The 21,893-nt window shown below is 36.7% G+C and overlaps 1 protein-coding gene across 6 annotated transcripts in view; it reads left to right on the top strand.

The window, feature by feature from the left end:
• RGS12 (regulator of G protein signaling 12) overlaps positions 1-21,893 on the top strand; it is a 90,259-nt gene that overhangs the window by 49,193 nt on the left and 19,173 nt on the right. For all 6 annotated transcript variants that reach the window (XM_086746691.1, XM_086746687.1, XM_086746690.1 and 3 more), the window contains 8 exons: positions 4,655-4,824; positions 8,146-8,238; positions 9,416-9,559; positions 13,400-13,579; positions 14,850-15,003; positions 16,235-16,311; positions 18,699-18,899; positions 19,863-19,936. In XM_086746691.1, the coding sequence (XP_086602817.1) occupies positions 4,655-4,824; positions 8,146-8,238; positions 9,416-9,559; positions 13,400-13,579; positions 14,850-15,003; positions 16,235-16,311; positions 18,699-18,899; positions 19,863-19,936 (1,093 nt within the window). The remainder of the gene's footprint in view (positions 1-4,654; positions 4,825-8,145; positions 8,239-9,415; positions 9,560-13,399; positions 13,580-14,849; positions 15,004-16,234; positions 16,312-18,698; positions 18,900-19,862; positions 19,937-21,893) is intronic.

The raw sequence follows: 21,893 nt of genomic DNA, 5'->3' as shown, positions 1-21,893 counted from the left end.
GTAAAATATTGAGGTTTGAGGATTTTTAGAAAGCATTCTGTGTCAGTTCTGTGTTTGAAGGAGGGAATAAATGAAACTGAATGAATTTGCACAGAAAATAGTACTTCCTTGCTAGGTATAGTGGCCCTTGAACAGAACAGAAATAAATTTAGGTCCCCAGGATTTGGGATGCTTGAATAAGGAGCCTTCTTTTACAGGTAATGCAAGATGAGTCAGTGCTTCCACACAGTAAGGAGAAAGGCAGGCAGGCATTAGAAAACCTCACAACTTCACCCTGCTAAGTTGTCCGTGCACCTGAGTTGGGATTTTCACAGTAAACTCCTCTGGCATCCTGAGGTTCCCAATAGCTAGGTTTTTTTGGTTTTGGTTTTTTTTTTTTTTTTTTTTTTTTTAAACAAGAAGGAGGTGGCCGCTTTGCACAACAGCCTTGCGGTTAGAATGTTTGAGGGTGGGATCAGGGCTCTACATTTCCTCTAGTGATCATCACAGAGTGCTCGTTAGACGAAATACGTGACTCAGTTGGAAAATTTGCCCGTTCCAGCTTTCCAAGGTGGGCTGCGTGTACCTAGGAATGCAGGAATTGTGAGAGAGTCAGGAAACCTGACACCAAAGCCTTACATTGGAAGCATTCCTCCGCAAGAGGAGTGGAGCAGGAGTTACAGCTTATACAGGCCTCGTTTAAGCGTGATTTGGAGAAATTGTGGACTAGTGTTATAGCTGGTGAGGTTTTCTCCTTCCCATTTGACTTTTCTTTTTCTCTGATTCTAAATAGTATACTTGCACTAGGTTGTAACAGTTTTAATTGCAACTGTTGATATATGTGGTAAAAGAAACTAGAATAACCAAGCCTTTTCTGGGAGACAGCTTTGCTCTGTGTTGTTTTCAGGCTGACAGGTACCCTAGCAGAAATCTGTACAGGTTTTACATAGAACAGACTGTATTTTTGCTTTAAGGGAATACAAACCAGTGTCAAGGTTAAGTATGAATTCAACTAGTTCTTTCTGAATAAATCTGAATTAGCTAAATAAAATCCACCAGAACAGAGACATTTCACTGTGAAGGAGTAATCCTTTAATGCTGCTTTAACACTTTGCAGGACCTGTGCCAATAGGTCTCCAAGTTGTTGAAAATACAGCCTTATTTTGGTTCACTTGTCTTCATGGGACCTCCAGAGTCGGCAGTATATCAGAGGAACAAGAACCCAGTGTAGTTTAGAGCAAATGTAACTCTGACAAGCTGGAGAGAGCGAGCAGCTGCTAGCAATTAAAGGTAGTTTGCAGTCACCCACTGGTGTAAACACTCAGTAATTGCAGTTTGGTCTTCCTGCCTGCCATAGGGAAATTGAACAGCCATCACTTGGAGGGAGGAAGGCGAGGCTGACCTGCTAATGACAGCTGTGCCTACCATTTCCAATCCCTTCTGAGTCCTAGGGCGCTGTGACTTGCGGATTTAGAGCTGAGCGCTTTGCATGGCTACTCCCTAATTTCCCTCTGTCAGCCAAGTAGATTTAAATGGTTTGGTGTGTGGGATAAGTTTACTTCTCTCATTTTTCCTGAAAGGAACTAGGAAACTTTCATCATTCATCACTGGAGAACACTGGGGATTGAACCCTCGAGGAGTGAAATTGTTCCAGATATATCAAGAAGTGGGTGTCTATTTATATCCTGGACTGTAAAATAAAACTTATCCACCTGCAGAGTTAAAGCAAAATACTTCTGATAATAAATTTAGATACAATTCTCTTCAGATTCACATTAGCTTCTTTCACAATAGTTTCACTGTGGTGACAGGTATTCTCTAATGAAGCTAACAGTTGACTTGGTTATGTGCTTTCATATGTCTTAAAGGAAAAAGTGAATAAATATTTCTTATAAACAATTTACCATTATTTGCTGAGTGTTTTTTAATTAGCTTTGGTTAATATGATGATTAGGCAAAGAAAAATACTTGTATACTTGATGTGTTATTATAGTCCTTAAACATTATCCTTGTTTAAAATACAAAGTTACATTTTCATTCCTCCCTAATCTAATTCTCTATCTTTGTCTTGTTTTATCTTAAACAATAGGTTTGCTTACAGAAAATTGCTGTAGTTAACTGTTACATCTTAGTAAATGTTTCTAAGCTGCAGAATACATTTAAAAATGAAGTTTCGGAATGTGGTGGGTTGACCACGGCTGGATGCCAGACACCCACCAAAGCCACTCTGTCACTCCCCTCAGCTGGACAGGGCAGAGAAAATACACTGCAAGGCTCGTGGGTTGAGATAAGGACAGGGAGAGATCACTCAGCAGTTACCATCATGGGCAAAACAGACTCGACTTGGGGAAAATTAATTTAATTTATTACATTAAATCAGAATATGATAATAGAAAATAAAAACTAAATCTTAAAACATCTTCCTTCTTCCTAGGCCTAACTTTACTCCCAATTTTCTCTACGCCGTCCCCTCCAGCGGTGCACGGGCATGGGGAATGGGGGTTGCAGTCAGTTCATCACACGTTGTCTCTGCTGCTCCTTCCTCCTCAGGAGGAGGACTCCTCACATTCTTCCCTTGCTTCACCATGGGGTCCCTCCCACAAGAGACAGTTCTCCATGAACTTCTCCAGCGTGAGTCATTCCCATGGGCAGCAGTTCTTCATGAACTGCTCCAGTGTGGGTCCCTTCTATGGGACCTCTCTTCTGCCTCCTGTTGCCCAGCAACTTTTTTCCCTTCTTAAATGTGTTATCACAGAGGTGCTACCACTGTTGCTGATGCACTCGGCCTTGGCCAGCAGTGGATCTGTCTTGGAGATGGCTGGCATTGGCTCTGTTAGACACAGAGGAATCTTCTAGCAGCTTCTCACAGAAGCCACGTAGTCCCCACCACTACCAAAACCTTGCCATGCAAACATAATACATAGAACTTACTTTTTCTTATCTTTATAGCTTTTTCCAATGATCCTAACTATCTTTGAATGGTCCTTTTTTTTCTAAGCTCATACTTCCAGAGAGGAATAGTGATGTTTTGTAACATAGAATTTGGAAATGCGAAGTGCTTTCAAATACATATAACAGAAAAGGAGAACTTGGGAGATCTTATAAAGTAGTAATTGTGATGAAATTACTCCTTGCTTTAGTTAGTCTGGGTGATTAACTAAGGAAAATAAACAATAATAAAAATGTCTCTGTGAAGAAGAGGCTGTTTCTTACTGGTTGTGAATTCAGTTTTCTCAATCAGCTTATGTTTATAAAGAACTGTATGTTTGCTTTTCCTTTTGGCATAGAATTATTGAAGATAGAATCTATTTTATTTGAGGGTAATATTTTCTCACATCTATTATTACTAATTTTTCGAAGGATTCGAAGGATTGAATGTCTGGGTTTTTTTTTGTTTTGTTTTTTTTTTTTGTTTTTTAATCCCTTCATCACAGAATCATTAAGTTTTGCATCTCTGTAGTGCAACCTCCTTCTCAAGCAGGGTCTGTTATGAGATCAGACCATGTAGCTCAGGGCTTTATTCAGTTGTGTCTTCACAACTAATTAAACCTCGAATCACCTCTGTGAAGTGGGTGTCTGTGAGTACTGCTATACCAATTTTACATTTGTGTAAACAGAGTTGAAGAGAGCAGTGATTTGTAAAAGGGCATACAACAAATAAATGACAGGTTTGTGAATAGGACCCTATTGTATACAGTGTCCTCTTTTACTTAGAGCAGCCATTGCTTTCACCTTTACATTTCTGTGAACAAGTGGTCGCTTCTTCAAGAATTTATTGTTCGTGCTGTCTTTACAGATACGTGACAAAGATAATCTGGGTCAATAGTTGAAATGATTACAGTCCTGCAGCTACACAAGGTTGTGTTTTCCTGAATACTACAGGTTCTTGTTAATTTGTCTTTCAGAACACAAAAGAAATGCCTGTTTTTCTGAGATCTAAAGAATCTGAGCATTTCTCAAATTGCAGTCCCCAGATTATTGCACTATGTTGGCTTCAGTCTGGAAGGGAGTCATGGATCCCTGTTTTTGTCAAAAAACCCTGGTAAATTTAGGACCTGTGGTTTAATAGCTCTACTTTCCATGGATGAGGAAGGCATCCGTTACTAGCTCATTTTCCTTGGTGTTCTTTTCCTCATTTTACTTTCCTAAATTTTCAGCATTTAACAGGAATCTCTCATTTCCATGAAAAACTTCATGTAGTCCCCGCGTGCTGATTCAGGAGTGTATGAGATTTTGCTATTTCGTATCACCTAATAGTTTTTTTTCCCCACTTTCTGATGAACAGTGGGTTCTTAAAGGTCTACTTTCCTTGGATAATCTTAAGAAGGATTGCAGTCCATGAGGAGAGGAATGTGAGCAGAAATTTTGTCCAAAATATTTACTTTGTGAAACAAGAAAAGAGATTTCCTTTTGTGCCTGCCCCTTTTGGTTCTGGGAGGGGATTGCTGTTAAGACACTTGTTTAATTTTCTTTGCAGTGGAACAGAAGAAAATTGAAAGATTGTTGGGGTTGCTTTATTTATGCAGGTGCTTCTTACAAAAATGGGGAGGGATATGTTGAAGTCTGCACTACTTTCAGCTTGAGCAGGAGGTGTGATAAATCAAGTAAATAATGCTGAAGAGTAAAAGTGAGTAATATTTTATTGACGTATTTGTTCATTTTTTTTTTGTAACAGAGCTGAATAGTACTGATTTAAAAGACTGCATCAGTGAGAACAGCCTCAGTAGCAATGCTAGTCTTCCCAGCGTACAGAGCTGCCGACGACTTCGAGAAAGAAGAGTTGCAAGCTGGGCTGTTTCGTTTGAGCGTCTTCTTCAGGATCCTATTGGTGTTAAATATTTTTCAGTAAGTTTTGAATGACAGTAAGAAGCCTTTCAAAATACCCGATATTGCTGCATTATTTTTTTTGTATTCTTTTTTCTTTCTTGACAGTATCCTTACATAGGACGAGATAGGAGTTTGTTGTTACACAGTTGTTATCTGAGCATCTAAGTTTAAATGGGTTTGCGGTTGAATAAGAGTTCATAGTTATGCACATACTGCTGTGCATTTCTGGATAGCAAAAGTTTCACATAAAAATGGAGGCTATACTTCGTCTTGTATCTGAACTTTTAGAAATCTTCCCCATTTTATAAAGCAATTACATTTGGTTACATTTGTATCTGTAGCCTTTGAAAAAAGAGACAGTAGTTTCCTAAGAACTTAGTAATCTATTCACGTTTATCTACTGAAATGTTGGAAGCCATATAGAACATTTTTTCAATGATCCTATCTATGTGCTTATCTTCCTGCACAAGGTTTTTAGAAATACTTTTTGGAAGTAATGAAGCTAGCTTACAGTCCTGGTTAAAGCTGCAGCTTGCAGGAGTAGTCCTGAGTGTTTGCAAAGCATAAAATAAGCTTCTTCGCAGCACATTTATGAAGTTGTAAGTGGTATGATCTGTTTTGCATGTAAGGAAATAGATGTTTATACATTTTTGCATTGTTGCACTGAAAGTCTGTTGCTAATTCTGCATCACAAGGTCATTTTGTGCTGCCCAAATAATTTTCACAAACAGGACATAAAGAAACCAGTGCTATAAGAGATGTAGATTATTGGACTCGTTTACTTGATACAAAAGTACATTAAAATGTCAAATGATTAATTAGCAGACTTCCATATCAAATGGTGTGGAGACCCAGAAAATCACATTAACACCTGTTTGAGGAAACAGAGAAGATGAAAGCAAAATAATAAAGCCTGAATATTATGTTCCCTGTCTTTCCAATTTTCTTAGTAGAGTAGCTTAAGAGTTATTAGCATTTCTGCTTAGATACAGAGACTTCTCAGACCAAAAGAAAAATTACAATTTTGATCTGATGTTAGAATCCACCTGAAAAATGATATAGTTTAGGAGTGTGCTACTGAAAGTTTAGCAGTCTTTACTCATGACCTTTAAGTCACCAGTAAACTTACTTACCTACACTAAAGAGTATAAGCCTAGTAGTCTGGCATAAAGCAGAGTCGTGGTGCCTAAAAGAAATGCCTTTTTAAGTGACAGGTTAACATTCCTTTAAAGGGAAGCTCAGAAAGCCTATGAGCTGAGGAGGGAGTCACCTATAACTAGCCAAAAGATACAGATTTCTGCCAGTATTCAAGAACATGGAAGCGTCAGCATGTGATTCACAATGGCATCTTGGTGCGTTTGGGATTCAGCATGCATAGGCCTTTCCTGAGGACAGCTTTGTCACAGAGCAGGAATTACTCTCTAAGAAGAAGAGATTTTGCATGTTTTGCAAATACTCATATTTTGCATAATAGTCTGCTGATTAGAGGAGTCATCCAGGAAGTGAGAGACCTGATTGCAAGTTCGCTCTTCAAGTGGTTCAAACCAACTTCTCCAGCTTCCCAGCCATATGTGACAACTGCTAGGCTACATAATGTTCCAACTGGGGCACCACTCCATCTTCCTGATGAAGCTGAGTTGTTGTGCAGCCAGCTGTGCCCAAATCACGTGGCCAGAAAGAAAGCGAGCAGGAGATAGACTGTAGATCTGTAGTGAAGGCTCTGAGTGGAGAAGTAGGTGGTTGGTTTCCAGTTCCTGCTCACTAATTTGATTCTCTTTTAATCTGTAATTACATGTAAAATGCAGAAATGTCCCCTGACCACTCTCTGGATTGTCTTTTATGTATTTGGTGTCTTGAGTTAGGTATCTGAAAAACTTTTAGTTTAAACTGAGAGCTTGCTAGTGGATTTAGACTCCCAATATAGTACTTTATCTCAGTTGCTTGCTGACAGTTGAACTGCCTAAACTCTATGTGAATTTAAAAAGCACAAATTAAGTTAAGTTTTAAGTATTTGGGAGACCTTATAGCCATCTTCCAATACCTAAAGGGGGCCTACAGGAAAGACAGAAACTCTTTAGCAGGGTCTGTTGCGATAGGACGAGGGGTAATGGTTTTAAAATAGACAGAGGTATTAGATTCAGATTAGACATGAAGAAAATATTTTTTTACCATGAGGGTGGTGGAACACTGGACCAGGTTGCCCAGAGAGGTGATAGGTGCCCCCTCCCTGGAAACATTCAAGGCCAGGTTGGATGGGGCTCTGAGCAACCCAATCTGGTTGGAGATGTCCCTGCTCCTTGCAGGGGGTTGGACTAGATGGCTTTTAAAGGTCCCTTCCAACCCAAACTATTCTATGAATCTATGATTCTATTTCTGCGAAAATTTCTCTTAGACTGCTTTCTGGGACTGCCTTGTATGTTAAGGAAGCTTGAGTGATACAAGTGTGACACTTGAGTGAAGGTTCTGGCTTGTGGGCTGACTTAAAATAAAATTTCCAATTGAACACTGATACCTAAAGCTCTAAAGTGTAAACCAGCATTGTTCCAATTACATGAGTGCGTGGATAATTTTTTTTTTAGAGGACCAAATCAGTTTTTTTAATATCTTTCCCCACCCACTCCCCCAACGGATAAAATGCTTTTGAGAAACATATGCTGAGATAATATTGAATTACACAGATTTGAATCAAGGACAGTTTATGGTTGTACAATTTCCCAACTGAATAGGGTCTCAGTCTTCATCTAGACCTTTGAATGGTGTAATATAAATGTTTTGATTATTGTGTGTTATACTGGGAGATTTTTTACTTTTCTCTATGAATACATCTTTGAAGGAGAACCCATGTGACCACATCAGCAAGCAATGATAAATAATTTTTTGTAGTTGCCATGTGATGCAGAAAAACACTGTAATGAATCCAGAATTGATTACAGACACTGCTTGATAAACATCCGCTCTATTATACTAGTAGAAATGCAATTAAAGACAGCTGGTTTACAGTGCAATTTTTAAATGTAGTTATAAATTTTTATTAAAAGTTTATTCACTAGTTTATACACTACTTAACATGAAGTTTCAAACTTTGTACATGCAAATGATTTGATTGCAATCTAATGGATTCTTCTCAGTTGTGTACATTTAAAAAGGAATGAGGAGGAGAAGCACTAGGCATATGTTGGACATGCACTGATTTTTACTTTAGAAGAAAACTGGACTGTAAGACTGATTGAAATGTTACCATTATGCAAACTTTAATATTCTTATCAAGCATTATAAACATGTTATTTGAAATGGCAGGTAACTTATTTTCTGTGAGACACTTATTTATTTTTCCCCTAGGAATTTCTACGGAAAGAATTTAGCGAAGAAAATATTTTATTTTGGCAGGCCTGTGAATATTTTAACCATGTACCTGCACATGATAAAAAAGAAGTAAGTCAGTGTTGTGTTTCCATGTATGGTGTTTCTTACCTAAAACTTGTTACTTCTTCAAGATTATTTAAATTATTGGAGCTGTGCTTGGTCTTTCTACTGTGACTTCACTAAAATAGGATTGGAGCCTCAGTCTAATTTCCTCAGTCCCCTGAGAGTACTGTCCCAGGTTTAAGATGTTGGATATATTTAGACTGCAGTGAAGTGCAGAGGTAGCTCTGTAAAAATGAGCTAAGTTATAGTGGGTGTTGAAAAATGGTTAGCTGCAGTAGCCCAGTGCAAGGGAGCGTGGATCAAGTTAATTTAACAGGTCAAGGAGAGGTGAAAATTGGCCTCTGTGCTTTTTCAGCTAGACTGCCTCCACTAGCCAAGATAATGTGTTTAAAACTGACTTAGATATATCTACTGCTGTAGTCATATTCACAAATTAAGAGAATCTGCATCTCATAATTTTAAGACAGTTCTGTGTTGGTCAGGCAGTTTCGGTGAATTTTGGCTTTTGTGCAGGTTGACAGCATTTCTGTCAGCACCACAGCCAAATCTAGTCAGGTTTGCACTGTGGAAATGGTTTGGTTTCATCTTGCAAGTCCCTCTTTGCTCTTTTGTGGACCGTTGAGGTTCTTCCCACTTTCTTGTCTTCGAACAATGTATTTTCTGAATACGCTCCTTTAGGGCTTTGAGATCAGTTTGGTGGTTCTTTTTCCTTATTTTCAGAATGTGGGTGTTTCAAAGTAAACAAGTTAAAAACAGAGCATGAATGTTTTTAACAGTAAATATCCAAATATAGGTTTACATTTTTGTAACTTCTAGAAATTGAAGCTTAGAGGATTTATTTAAATAGTAACATGCAAAAGGTCAAAAATCTTAAAAAAAATCTATTCTCCTTTGTAAGACAGCATTTGATGTGCTTCACCTTTATTATTTTCATAGTTTGGTTATTTTAAGTTTTATTTTGATGGCAACTTTTACTGCTGAAGAAATATCTGATGAATATTTGTAATTTTAAAGGAAAAACCCCATTTATATGCTAAAACAAAAGCTATTAAATGAAAAATGCTTATATATTAATGAAACTGGAGTGGCTCTATATTTTTGTGTGGAATATGTCTGTGTAAAAAATACCTATATAAAAATATGTTTGCTTTGCAAACATACATTTAGCATTTCTTTTCTGTAGCTTTCTTACAGAGCTCGGGAGATCTTCAGTAAGTTCTTGTGTAGCAAAGCTACAACCCCAGTTAATATTGATAGCCAGGCACAGCTGGCAGATGATATTCTCAATTCTCCACATCCAGATATGTTCAAGGAACAGCAACTTCAGGTAACTACAGAAAACATGACTGTTCTACATTTATGTCTATTATCTTTTCCTCTGAAGTACTTTAAAAATCTATAAAAGTAGCTTCACATACTGTATGTTTTACTATGCATAAAAAGAAAGCAAAGTCAAGATCATATAGATTCTGCAAAATAGAAAGAGGCTGTATAAGGGAATGCTGCTTGACTTTTTCTGTATATTTGCATATGTGTGGAAAATCAACATTAACTAAAATAATCTAAAAAATACTGTTATTGAAGGTGTTATGCAAGTAAATAATGCCATGTGGTGCAACAACGTTGCATATGGTGTTTGCATATGGTTGCTTATTTTCTTTAGTGGACAATTGTGTACACAAATAGTGTCTAATTTTGGTTAAAGTGATTTGTGAAATATGTCTGTTTTATTGAAGGAGTCCTTCCCTTGTGCTTTAATAGAGCTGTCAAAAAAAGAGCTTGTTAAAACTGTTGCTGTCTGAAGACTTCTGAAGTGGATGCATTTTAAAGAATTTTTGATGTTCAGGGGAGAACAGCTATGTAACAACAGGATACATTTCACGTTTTCTGTAGAATTTAAGTTTCTTCTTTTTTGTCCTAAGTAATCTCTTTGGTAGCTCCTACTATCAGTAGAAATAATTCTGAGATCATGTTATTTAGAAATTAAGGATATAGCTTTAACTGCATAAATGAAGCAGGTCACAATCTTAGTCTTAGTGCAACCTCAGATGGCATGCTGTTGGGGCAGAAGAGCAGGTGAATATAGTATCTTCCTCCATCTGCGAAGTGAAGATAGAAAGGTAGGTCTAACTGCTGGTCTGGTAGCTTCTAGCTTTACAGCTACCCCCCATCTGCCTAGCAAGGCCTGAGGCTTCTGGGGGAATTAACAGCCATGATTTTTCCAGAGATTTTTTCATGCATTCCTCATCTTGGCTTTGTGGAGCCCGAGCCTGAATTCTTCTTCATCCTCTCCCAGTTGTCTGGTAGAGCAAATGGTGAGTGATGAGTCTGACAGGTGGGCTGATGCAGGTTTTCTTCCTCCTTTGAAAAGGCTGTGTCATTAGGTTGGAGGGCTCATAAGTGGGTGAAAATGCTAATGTGAAGTGTTGCTGTGGGTCTAATCCCGCCACGTGGCCTGTCTTGACCTGACGTTCTTCTTTCAAATTATCAATGCGTCTGTAGTTCTTCTGTCAGATCCCTCAGTCAGGCCCCTTCCTCCCACTGAAAAATTAGGTGAAGCGCGGGATGAGAGTTACTTCTGCCTAAGTAAGTGGTCTTGGAGCTAGGTGTGCCAGCTGCAGTACTAGTGGTATGTTGCTTGCCTAGGTCAGTGCTGGGTAATAAACTGCCTTGATGGCCCTCAGTATCTTGGTTTCACTACGTGGTGGTTCTGCAGTAGGTCAGTTTGTGGTTCTGATAGGTGGCATGACCTTGGGAACACAGAACTGTAGGTGTGTGTAGTTATTGCAGTACACCCACAGACTTTCAAAGTTCATCTCATGGTGGTGACACCATCTTAATACAAAGGCTCTGCATTTGTGGTCTTTCACAAGGTTTTTTTAGAATTCAGCACTGAGCATCGAGTGCAAGGGTGCTGATCTCTGGTGGTCATCAGAAAACTGTTATGTGATGCTGGGGAATAGGGAGTGTTGCTGTAAAGCTGCAATGGAGTTGCAGAAGTGTGTGTGGGGAAGTGCCTTGGAAAGCACTGCTGAGACCATTAGCTCTCAAGCACAGCTTGTTCAGAATGCTGCTGGAAGTCGCTTTCTGTACATAGCTTGACAAATTTGGCCTCGGACTTCTTGTTAGAAGTGTTGTAATGACAGTGTGGATGTAGCCAACATGTCTAATTAGGATTTCACTGTTTCTTAAAATAGAATAAGAACATGTGTTTTGAGTGTTTCTGGATGCAAGACAGTGTAGGTCACTTGAAGATACTAAAATAAGAATAAAATATCATTTACTTCATGTAGAGTCACATAAATGGATTTAAGTTTTTCTACTCTTGTTGAAGAGCAAAGTTCAAATTATGCTTTTATAAGCTATATTCCTCGTTCTCATTTGTAAGAACAAGAAATGACACCTGGTAGATTTTTCCAATAAGCAGATCATTAACTATGTGTAAATTGATGTGATAATAATGCTAAATGTAAGAAATTGGGGATGTAGTGTGGGCTAGTGAGGTAGTAGGGCAGATCTTATCAGCTCAAGATAAACTAGTTAAGCTGTTGTCACTCTGTCCAGCAAAGTTAAAAGGTTAAGTATTAAGTATATTTAATCTGCAGACTTCATCTCTGCAGTAACTCTCTTTCTGTCTCTTAGGAAGAATAAAGGAAAATACTGCAGAGAACTACCTAGCATGGAGTAACAATTTTATCTTCTTTTGGTGCTAGATTCTGTGAGAGGAGACAACTCTGAAAAGCTTTGTTTTTCATCCTGAAACTGTATTAAATTTAAGGTATTTAAGGTTAGCTACACTGTAAAATAGTGTCTTCAGTTTGGGGGCATAACTGGCATTTAGCTTAAAATATTGTGACTTCTTGAGTATAACCGCTATACATTTCATTTCCATGAAAACGTCAAGGACAGGTGAAGTATTTGTGGTTTTCAGTTAGCTTGTTTTTTGCATCTGCGTTGGTGTGTGCAGACTGCACTTACAAGGTTAGCTATTGGGGAAAAATGGTATCAGCAGTTCATCTATGAGTCTGTGAGACTGGGGCGTTTTGATATCTTGTGGTTGCTCCTCCATATTTTACGCTATTTTGGCAATACACCACAGTGTTATTCCTTGAGTTCAACAGAACTTGAGAAACATTTCTGAACTATGTGCGTTGTGTACACTGAATAATTTGTTGGGAATGCCGTAACCAGTTGGGTGGCGCATACCGTTCTTTGCTCGTAGGGAGTTTGTCATGCCAAAGAAGGCATCCATATTGTTTTTTCAGATCAAGTGACTCACTGGAGAAGATATAAAGGTAAAAGTATGAATTTACTTCAAACGATAGGTTTGCAAGAATGGAGTAAGAAATTCAAACATTGTTTAGCATTTAAGAAAGAACTTTTCTTACTTTACTTTAATGAATTTAGCTTTGGCTAAATTAGCCCCAGACATTTGCTCCAGGCCTGGTATAGAGCTGCTTCCTTCCTATTTAGTTAAAGATAAATGTTGGTCTTGCCCAGAGCAGCCGTTTATGTAAACTGTTCTTTTTCAAGGTCTTGATTTTACAGCACCTTGATTATTGAATCTTCCAAAGAAATTGTGGGTTTTTTTTTTTCCTTATGATTGGGCGTGTGAACATTACATAATAATATAAAGGACTCTTCCTCCCTGTGTCAGTAATTAACCTTGTGTATCTTGCATCATTGCATACTATTGCATATTGTGATTATATCATGTTCCTGGATTTTAGACCATAAACTTCTTCCTTGTTCACAGCTGCCGTAAAACACATTTGTTTAATTGAATCCTATCACATTTAGTACTGATTAATAATCTTTAAAAAATCTGTAGAATGGCTAGCTTGCAACACGCATTGCATCAAGTGTACAAAGGCATAAATGATGGCTATGCGGATGGTGTTGTCAAGAGTCTACAGTACCTTAGCTTCTCATGCACTTTACGCAAATCATAGCCTTTTTCTGAACCGGCACTGAAGGAGTAGATCAAATTATGTTTCGCTTTAAATTGGTGCACTGTATTTAACCAGGTCTGAACGAAGTCATGTCTACTGCTGTTTACAGGTTAATGTCCTAAATTTTGTGGGAGTTGGCTCTTGCGAAATAGCTTCCTTTTCTTTATGTGTTATTTGCGCTTATGTAACCATTATCCATTGCATTTTAATTTCAGATATTTAACTTGATGAAGTTTGATAGCTATACTCGCTTTCTCAAATCCCCACTTTACCAAGAATGCATCTTAGCTGAAGTAGAAGGTCGTCCTCTTCCTGATCCTCAGCGTGTTCCCAGCAGCCCCACTTCTAAACACAGTATCAGCTCTGAGAAGTCCAATATCTCAACACCGAAAAAGGTTACCTTTGTATTGTTGTTATCTGAAAACTATGCTCTTAAATAATGCTTTTCAAGTTCTTTAGAAGATCGAAGATTATATATAAGAAACCAATTAGAATGTTTGTTTAGCGGTGCTGGTAAATATAATTACAAAATCTTTATATAATTACAAAATCTTTATGTACTCAGGAAAATACTTTTTTTTTAAGTCCGTACCTTTTTAATCAGATTTCTAGCTGTTGACTTCCTGAGTATAATTTTAAATATTAGTTATTATTTAAATATATGTGGATAAATAAAAAATGAGCATTATTTTAACACATCAGTTCAGAAGCTTATTTTGGTTGAATATTGGAATTAAGATGATATATTTTGACCTTTGCTGAGAGCAGACATTTTATCAGAAGTTATTGGAGGAGACTTAAACTAATCTAACTCACCTTTGCAGAGGATAGTTTTTTAGTTTCTTAGCCCTTACTGAACTAGAGATAATTCTGTGTAAAACAGATACAGTTGCTTAAATGTTAGACCAATAGTCTTACTGACTTCTTAACATTATTTAGAGTTTATTTTTTCTTCATTTAGATAATACCACCACAGTATTACATACAGTATTACAAAGTAAATTATAACTTTATATTTTTATGTCAATCACTACACATTAGTCCATCTGTTATTACGTATTTTTATGACTAGGAACCTCTTTAAAAGTAGCATTTTAAGAAATACTGTAAAAATCTAACAAGAATAGTAGCTTGTTAAAAGCAAGTTTAGTTTGATATTAAACATTGCTGATGTTTGTATACTTCAGCACTAATAAAGTTTTTCATTATACTTGTAAAGGTTAAACAGTACTTTGTCATTGTCTTTAAATGCAGTTCACATTCAAGTTTAGCTTGGGAAAAATATCTGAAATACCAAAATGAAATTCTGTATTTTAAAAGCAAGGCATACTAACTTAGGCATTACGGGTGAGCTGTGGAGAGTTCTTTCATGTTTGTGGGAGCTCTCCAGCTCTCCGTGACTTGTTTCTAGCTACTGTTTGGAACAAGTAGTACATTTCCATCTATCTCTTTTTGTTTCCACTTGTTTGTTATTTTTTTTTCTTTTTTTTTTTTTTGATTGCTACTGAGAGGGATGCTGGCATTATACCCTTGTGCGTGGGGTAAAGATGACAGCTAACCTGACCATCACACTGTTGTTTTGGGAGGAAGTGTGGGAAGGTTTATTTTAGATAATATACTTAAAACTGTGATCCAACCAAGTATTTAATTATGTTTTGGTGATAGTTAAGTGGTAAATCAAAGTCAGGAAGATCTTTAAATGAAGAGTCAGGAGAGGAGGACACTGAGAAGAAAAAAAGGGGAACATTTTTCTCATGGTCAAGAAGTAAGAGTTTGGGAAAATCACAGAAGAGAAAAGAAAATGGTGATTATCCAAATGGTGAGTATTCATTTTACGCTTTGTTGCAAAGCTTTTTCAGCAATAGATGTGGCTAATCTCATCATGTTTGTTTGCATCTAACTGCATCCTTGGGTGGGACAGAGAGAAAAGAAGCTGTCAAGTCAGAAGGCCGTAGTGTAGCTGGTATCATTGGGAGTTTTGTAGAAGCAGATGTGTAAATGAATAGATAAAAGTATGAACATATTGAAATTTTTTTTTATTGACTTCCAAGAGACTTTTTTCTCCTTTCCAGTAGACACTGCATTTCTGTGTGCTGGCAATTGCTTTTGCAAGCAGAGTGCTACTATTTTTATAGTAAGATAATTTCAACTCTTTACAGAGAATTTCAGAAGCTGTACATGCAAATAGTGCTATAGCTACAGCTATTTAAAAATTCCTCCATCTGCATTATCCGACTTTTCTTTCTTTTATTAGTACCACAGAGGTGTGTTCACTTTTGAACACACTCACAACCTGTTTCCACTTTCCTGACTAAAATGAAAAAAGAAGAGTCAGAATTGTGAAAACCCTTGTAACCGGCAGGTTTTGTTACTTAACTGCTTTTGAGACTTTAAGGAAGAGTTCCCCTATGAAAGCACCTGTACGTGGCCTCTAGAGAAAGAGATGAAAGTTTTGCATTAACTCATTCCATTGAGTTAAAAATAATAGAGAAATTTAATCAAAGCATCAGATTTGGACCATGTAGTTACTGTGGTTTCTTTTTCTCTATTTTCTAGTAAAGGTCCAAACCCACAAGACATCTTTAAGAAAGTGTTCTCATTATACTTGATATGTCAAAAGACATTAGAGGCATTTGCTAAGATTATAGACTTCGCTTTCTGAAAGTTACTAGTGATTGTCTTGGATTTTAGTTTTCTAACACCATACTTGCACTTTTAAAAATATGTATCTCCCTTCAAAGTATCCAAAGAAATAGATCAATTTTTAAATTTTAAAAAACTTTTAAGATTTAAAAAAAAGGGGATTAGTTTATTTTAAAAATGGTAAAAAGCAAGCGGAGTTATTCAGGGGTTACATAATCAAGAAATACTGGACCAAATATTGTTTCATTTTTCCATGCTTGGGTGCACAGTATGAAGAGTAGATGTTTTTTCCTTTAATGAAAAAAATTACTTTTCTGACTGGGGAACTAATATTTGAAGCCTTCTGTATTATAATAAATTAAAAAAATTAAGCCTTTTTACTAATTGCTGATTCTTTCCACGAACAGATTCTATTCAATCCAATGGATTATCGTACAGACGGGAATCACAAGGCTCCATGTCATCAACTGCTAGTCTTGACTTGGTAATGGCTGGCTCTTAATAATGAAGAAGTAGGGAAGCAGTGAAAACAGTGAATTGCTAATTTTCTAAGTAGTGTGAAGTAATTTATTTGAAGTAATACTTGAGAAAGGGTCTTTAAGTGATACAGTAAGATGTAATATTAAGCAATTTTTGAATACTAGCAATGCAATAGAGGTTGTGTTCATATATTGCTTCTTATTTTGTCCTTGTAACAGAAAGGTATCCTTTGCATCATGTCTGTCTTAACTTCAGGCACTAGTAAACTTCCAGAATAAAAGTTTGCCTTTCAAAGGGAGCTGCTGTAGCTCTTCATAAACAGCTTTTTCCACCTACCAGAGCTTTGAGATTCTGTTCTGAACAACTACATATTAAAGTTTTCTCTCTGCTTGACCTGTATGCAAGGCTGTTCAGCTTGACCTGTTAGGCTGATTTTGCTGACACCAGTGTCTGTAGTGCTTCTGTAGTCCTATTTGTTTTAAAATTGTGAGTTTTTCTTCTTGTCATTACGACTTAACTCTGCTCCTAAAATCTGAGAAAAGAGAGGTAGGGAATTTCATTGCAAACACTGTGATTTTTGTCATAATATGTAGGAAAATACTGTGCATGCAGTTTGAATATTGTGTTCAGTTTTGGGCCCCTCACTGTAAGAAAGACATTGATTTGCTGCAGCACATCTAAAGAAGGGCAACAAAGCTGGTGAAGGATCTAAAGATCAAGTCTTATGAGGAGCAGCTCAGGGAACTGGGGTTGTTTAGCCTGGAGAAGAGGAGGCTGAGGGGGGGACCTTATCACTCTTTACAACTACCTAAAAGGAGGTTGTAGTGAGGTGGGTGTTGGTCTCTTCTCCCAAGTTAACAAGTGACAGGACGAGAGAAAAGAGCCTCAAGTTGTGCCAGGAGAGGTTTAGGCTGGATATTAGGAAAAATATCTTCACCCAAAGGTTGTCAAGTGTTGGAACAGCTTCTCATGCCCAGGGAAGTGATTGAGTCACCATCCCTGGAGTATTTAAAAGATATGTAGACGTCGAATTTAGGGACATGTTTTAGTGGTGGACCTGGCAGTGTTAGGTTAACAATTGGACTCAATGATCTTAAAGGTCTTTTCCAACCTAAATGATTCTATGATTGTATAATCAGTGAAGACACTGTGATTTCTACCCATCAAGTTCTACCTTCACAGTGTGAAACTAGTGAAATGCAAAATTAAAATGATTAATAATAGAACATCAATATAATTCCTTAAATTTATTTTAACTATGTTGATATGGAGGAAAAATATAAAAAAGAAAATTTTAAAAAGTGGTTTTTATGCTTGATATCCCTCTAGAGACTAGATTCTAGTAACTGTGTAATTTTGCCTATGCTACAAATATTGATCAGGGAATGGCAATGTCATGTTTATTTCTGTTGTGGAAAAGTCTTATCTTAAACAGAAAACATAAAGCTTCCCCAAAGCAACAACCCCTCTTTTTTCTCCCATTCCAAATTGTTAAGTCAGAAAGTTACTGTGATTTGGATGCGAAGCAGCAAGTTGGAGAGAGAAGCAGCACCATGAGTACCCTAAAAGACTGTTGAAAGCTATTTTTGTAGTGTCCTTTTAAGTTATAAGTGAGCTTTTTGTTAAATTTTCAAATATGCTTTTGATACTTCACAGTAGTGTTACTGTTCAGCTGTTGATCTAGAATAAAGGTTAATGCTGTGCCCTTTAGCCTTAACCCATATCATTGCACTTCTGTTTAGTAAAAAAAGCAACATCATTAAGTGAATTATTTTAAAATTTTAGGTTTTTGTGGTGCATTTTTATGTGTAGCATTCAAATTGTACTAAAAGAAGAGGAAATTTTGTTTGAGGAACCTGATATTTAAAGGTGTTCCTCATCACTTAATGTTGATTTATAGTGTTACAATGGTAATTTTTACATCACAGGTCATTACTGAGTGTAGATGCTCGGGGATGTCCCTGCACTTTACAGGGGGGTTGGACTAGATGACCTGTGAAGGTCCCTTCCAACCCTAACCTTTTTATGATTCTATGATTCATTATTTGGAATCTAAATAAGATTTTATTTATTTCTTACACTTTTTGATTAGGAGTTCTGTTCTATAGTTTGGGAATCTTATCACCTTTTTTACACACTTGCTGTCTAAAACTTCATTTGTGCTTGAAATACATTTAGATTTGTGCAGTGCTGTTGCCTTTATCTAAACGGGGTTTTTTTTGGGGTTTAAATTTGTCTGATATTTGTGATATTTAGAAGGAATTCTAAACTGTAAACATGGTAGAAAATATGTTTCTTGGCTTGGTTTGATTTGTACAGACTCTCAAAGTATATGCATATTCCTAATTTTCCCATTGGGCATTGACTTTTCTTTTTCTTTCTCCTGTCAAGTCTGAAGCGTCAAGATTACCTGCATTTGTCTCAGATAAAGAGAAGTCCCCCAAATACTGCTGTATAAATCTTCCAGATGGTTCATCCAGCAAAATGGCTGTTAAATCCGGATTCTCTATTAAAGAGGTGCTGTCTGGGCTCTGCGAGAAGCATGGCATTAACATAGCTGCAGTGGACCTTTTTTTAGTCGGAGGTGATAAGGTATTGCATATTCCTGTGCTTTTTTTAAAAGCGTTTTTATACTCATTTTAGTAATAAGGAGCTTTGTTCTATCAATAGCAGTACGTATCTCGTGGTTCTGCCTATAGCTTTACATTGGCAATGCTAGTTAACTGAAGGAGAATTTTACTTAAACTAGAACTGGTTGAGTACTGTGGTTGGTTGTGATGTCTACATTACAGAAAGCACAAGAGAGCTTATTACAAGGATTTCCTTATTATTATAAGTTAATTTAGGTAACTAGTCCATGTAATTTGTCCAGGGGAATAGTTAGCTTGTACTTAATTGAAAGTATCCATAAAGAAAACAAATGTGTTGTAGCAGATGGTACTTCATTAAAGTGAAGGAACATAATGACATTCAGTTGTTCAAAGGTGAAATGAGATGAATTCATACTAGAGTTAAGGTACATGTTATAATATTGAGGAAAATTTCCAAGACAGCAGTCTGTATTGGTGCAGGGTGGTGGCTCGTATTCCAACAGGAGTATCTCCAATTCAAAGAGAAGCTGTGGCTGTGAAACATTTGTTGTCTTAAATTTGTGCTTATGATCAATCTAGATTATTACAATGACAAAAAACAATGAATGTGCATAGTTATGTGCCTGTTGTTTTAAGTATTTTAATGACTGTTAACTTGCCATATTTTCTAATACATCATTCTGTGTAACAATTTATTTAAGTTGAAGGAGCTAGGCTTGTTTTAAAACACCGAGTTCCTGAATACCTGCTGAGTCCAGCGGAAGAAGAAGTTTGGTCATTGTCTCACAACTAGCCAAAATAAAATACACTTTAATCATGTTGCATATTGTAAATGAATACATAAAACCTATATTAATAATTTTCTGAGTTACCTGATTTTTTTTTAACCACTCAGCTGTTCTTTTTTACATATTTCAAAATTAATTTGCTCTCTCTTCTTTTGTTCCTGACATGTGCTCTGTAGCCACTTGTATTGCACCAAGACAGCAGCATCCTGGAGTCTCGGGACCTACGTTTAGAAAAACGCACTTTATTTCGGTAAGAGTCAAAAATACTATCTTCCTCTGGCGTTTTCGACCCCATTTTCCATTTTACTTTTTGTAAGTGCACTAAAGTATATTGTCAGTTACCTGTGCAGTGAAACAGTAGTTAAGGTAGAAAATAATTAGTCTGAATCCAGTAAAAAATCCAGTTAGCCATGCAGTGCAGTATATTAGTTTGTGACCCGGAATCCAGCATTAGAGGATCTAAGGTTCCCATTCATTGTACAGGCCTTAGTATCAAGCCAAGAGTCTCATGTGAAGAAGGAAGGTGACCTAACGTTTGTAATGGAAAATCATTGACTTCCATATCTTGCAGTTAACTCACAGTTTGAGTTTGTTAGACTGCAATAGCAAAATAGATTGCAAATTACAAAAAGTTATTAGATTGCAATAAGGCAAGAGATACACATTTAGCGTGGGGATTCTCCGAGTTACACAAGTGCCTCAGTTAGGTATCCTGCCTACATTTAGGCACTGATATCCCTTAGAATTAGAGTCAGCTGCGAAATGCTTCCTCTACAGGTGGTGATGAGATTGAGGTACCTCTGAAAGGTAATTCAGATGAGGGCAACCATGGTAAGGATGAGTTGGAGTAACGTGGGCCTCCAGGAACGTTTCAAACTGAGTAGAACAGCGCGTAGTGAGTTTTAAATGCTGCAAGGGAAACTTTCTGAATTGCTGTAGAAGTGGGATTTTGATGACAACATTCCAGTTTAGGGATTTCTAAATATTGTTATGATGTCTAACTGCTCAAGCTGAAGCAGTTGTGAGCAAGCATACAGGACAGATCTGCAGGCCCAGAGGGACCTTCCACATCAGGACGAGGCATGTTTAGTAGGTTGAAGCAGTACAGGAATGAGATGGAAATTGAACTGCAAGTCTCCTAGTCTAATCCGAAGTGCAACAATAAAAAAAATAAGGCTTTAAGATTAAATGGATATATGTATTGATTGCATGTTCCCATTGAGTTACATTCATAATTATGTGCATAACTGGCAGATTACAGTAAGACTAATTGTATACTCATCTGAGTATATAAATTCATCTGAGTATAGATTTATAACTCTGAATCTTAAACAAGACAATGTTATAATATTATTATTGATATGAGTATAATATAATTCAGTACATTATATATTTAGTATTATGTAATATTATGTTGTAGTATACAGGTTTTTTTTTTCAAAATCGCTTGCTTCTATTTCTTTCCAAAATGCCAGGAAATGTTTTAATTTTGCTAAATTCTAAAAATCTAAACTAGTGCTGTGAAAAGTCCTGAAATAATTATTTCATGAAAAAGTAATGGAGTAGAATGTTTGTTTTGCATTACTGAGTTGCACATTTGAAGTGAATAAAATTTATTTTGTCAGGCATTCTTCATTTTGGCTTTCTATTACTTTCCATTGGGAAGTAGGGCTAGTTTCTATTTAAGGGTACTTCAGATTAATGAATACAGTATAGCATATTCGATTTTGAAATTGAGATTGAGCAGTCTTTTATTAGGTGTGAGCTTGTTGAGTTTCCAAATTAAAAAGGAACTTTAAGTAGTCAGTACCATATGTTACTTGTGTGTTAATTGAAGTGTAGAAATGTTCTACGTTGTTTCCTTCTGTGGGCAGACCCTGTGTAAGCAAAAATACTCAAATATTTGGAATATTTTCAGACGTAAGACAAATACTATACTAAATACTTGGTTACCTGACTGTCTGCCACTTCTGTATCAATTACCAGTTAATGATTAAAATTGATCATTTCTATTTAGTAGCTGTTGTATTCAAAGAAAATATGAAAGACAAAGTTGCAGTTATTCAGGTTGTTCTTGGAAGGGAGAAAAGTCAATAACACTAAACGTATTTAATTAATTTATTTGAGAGAAAAGATGGGGTTTGCATTTGATTGTCACTGACAAAATCACTAATCATTTTCATTTCTTCTGATGATGTTTACTTCTG

The sequence above is a fragment of the Chlamydotis macqueenii genome, chromosome 4 (genome assembly GCF_036417535.1).
Source record: "Chlamydotis macqueenii isolate bChlMac1 chromosome 4, bChlMac1.mat, whole genome shotgun sequence".
NCBI classification, from domain to species: Eukaryota; Metazoa; Chordata; class Aves; order Otidiformes; family Otididae; genus Chlamydotis; species Chlamydotis macqueenii.
The sequence above is the reverse complement of the archived record's forward strand: the minus strand, read 5'-3'. Positions and strand labels throughout refer to the sequence as shown.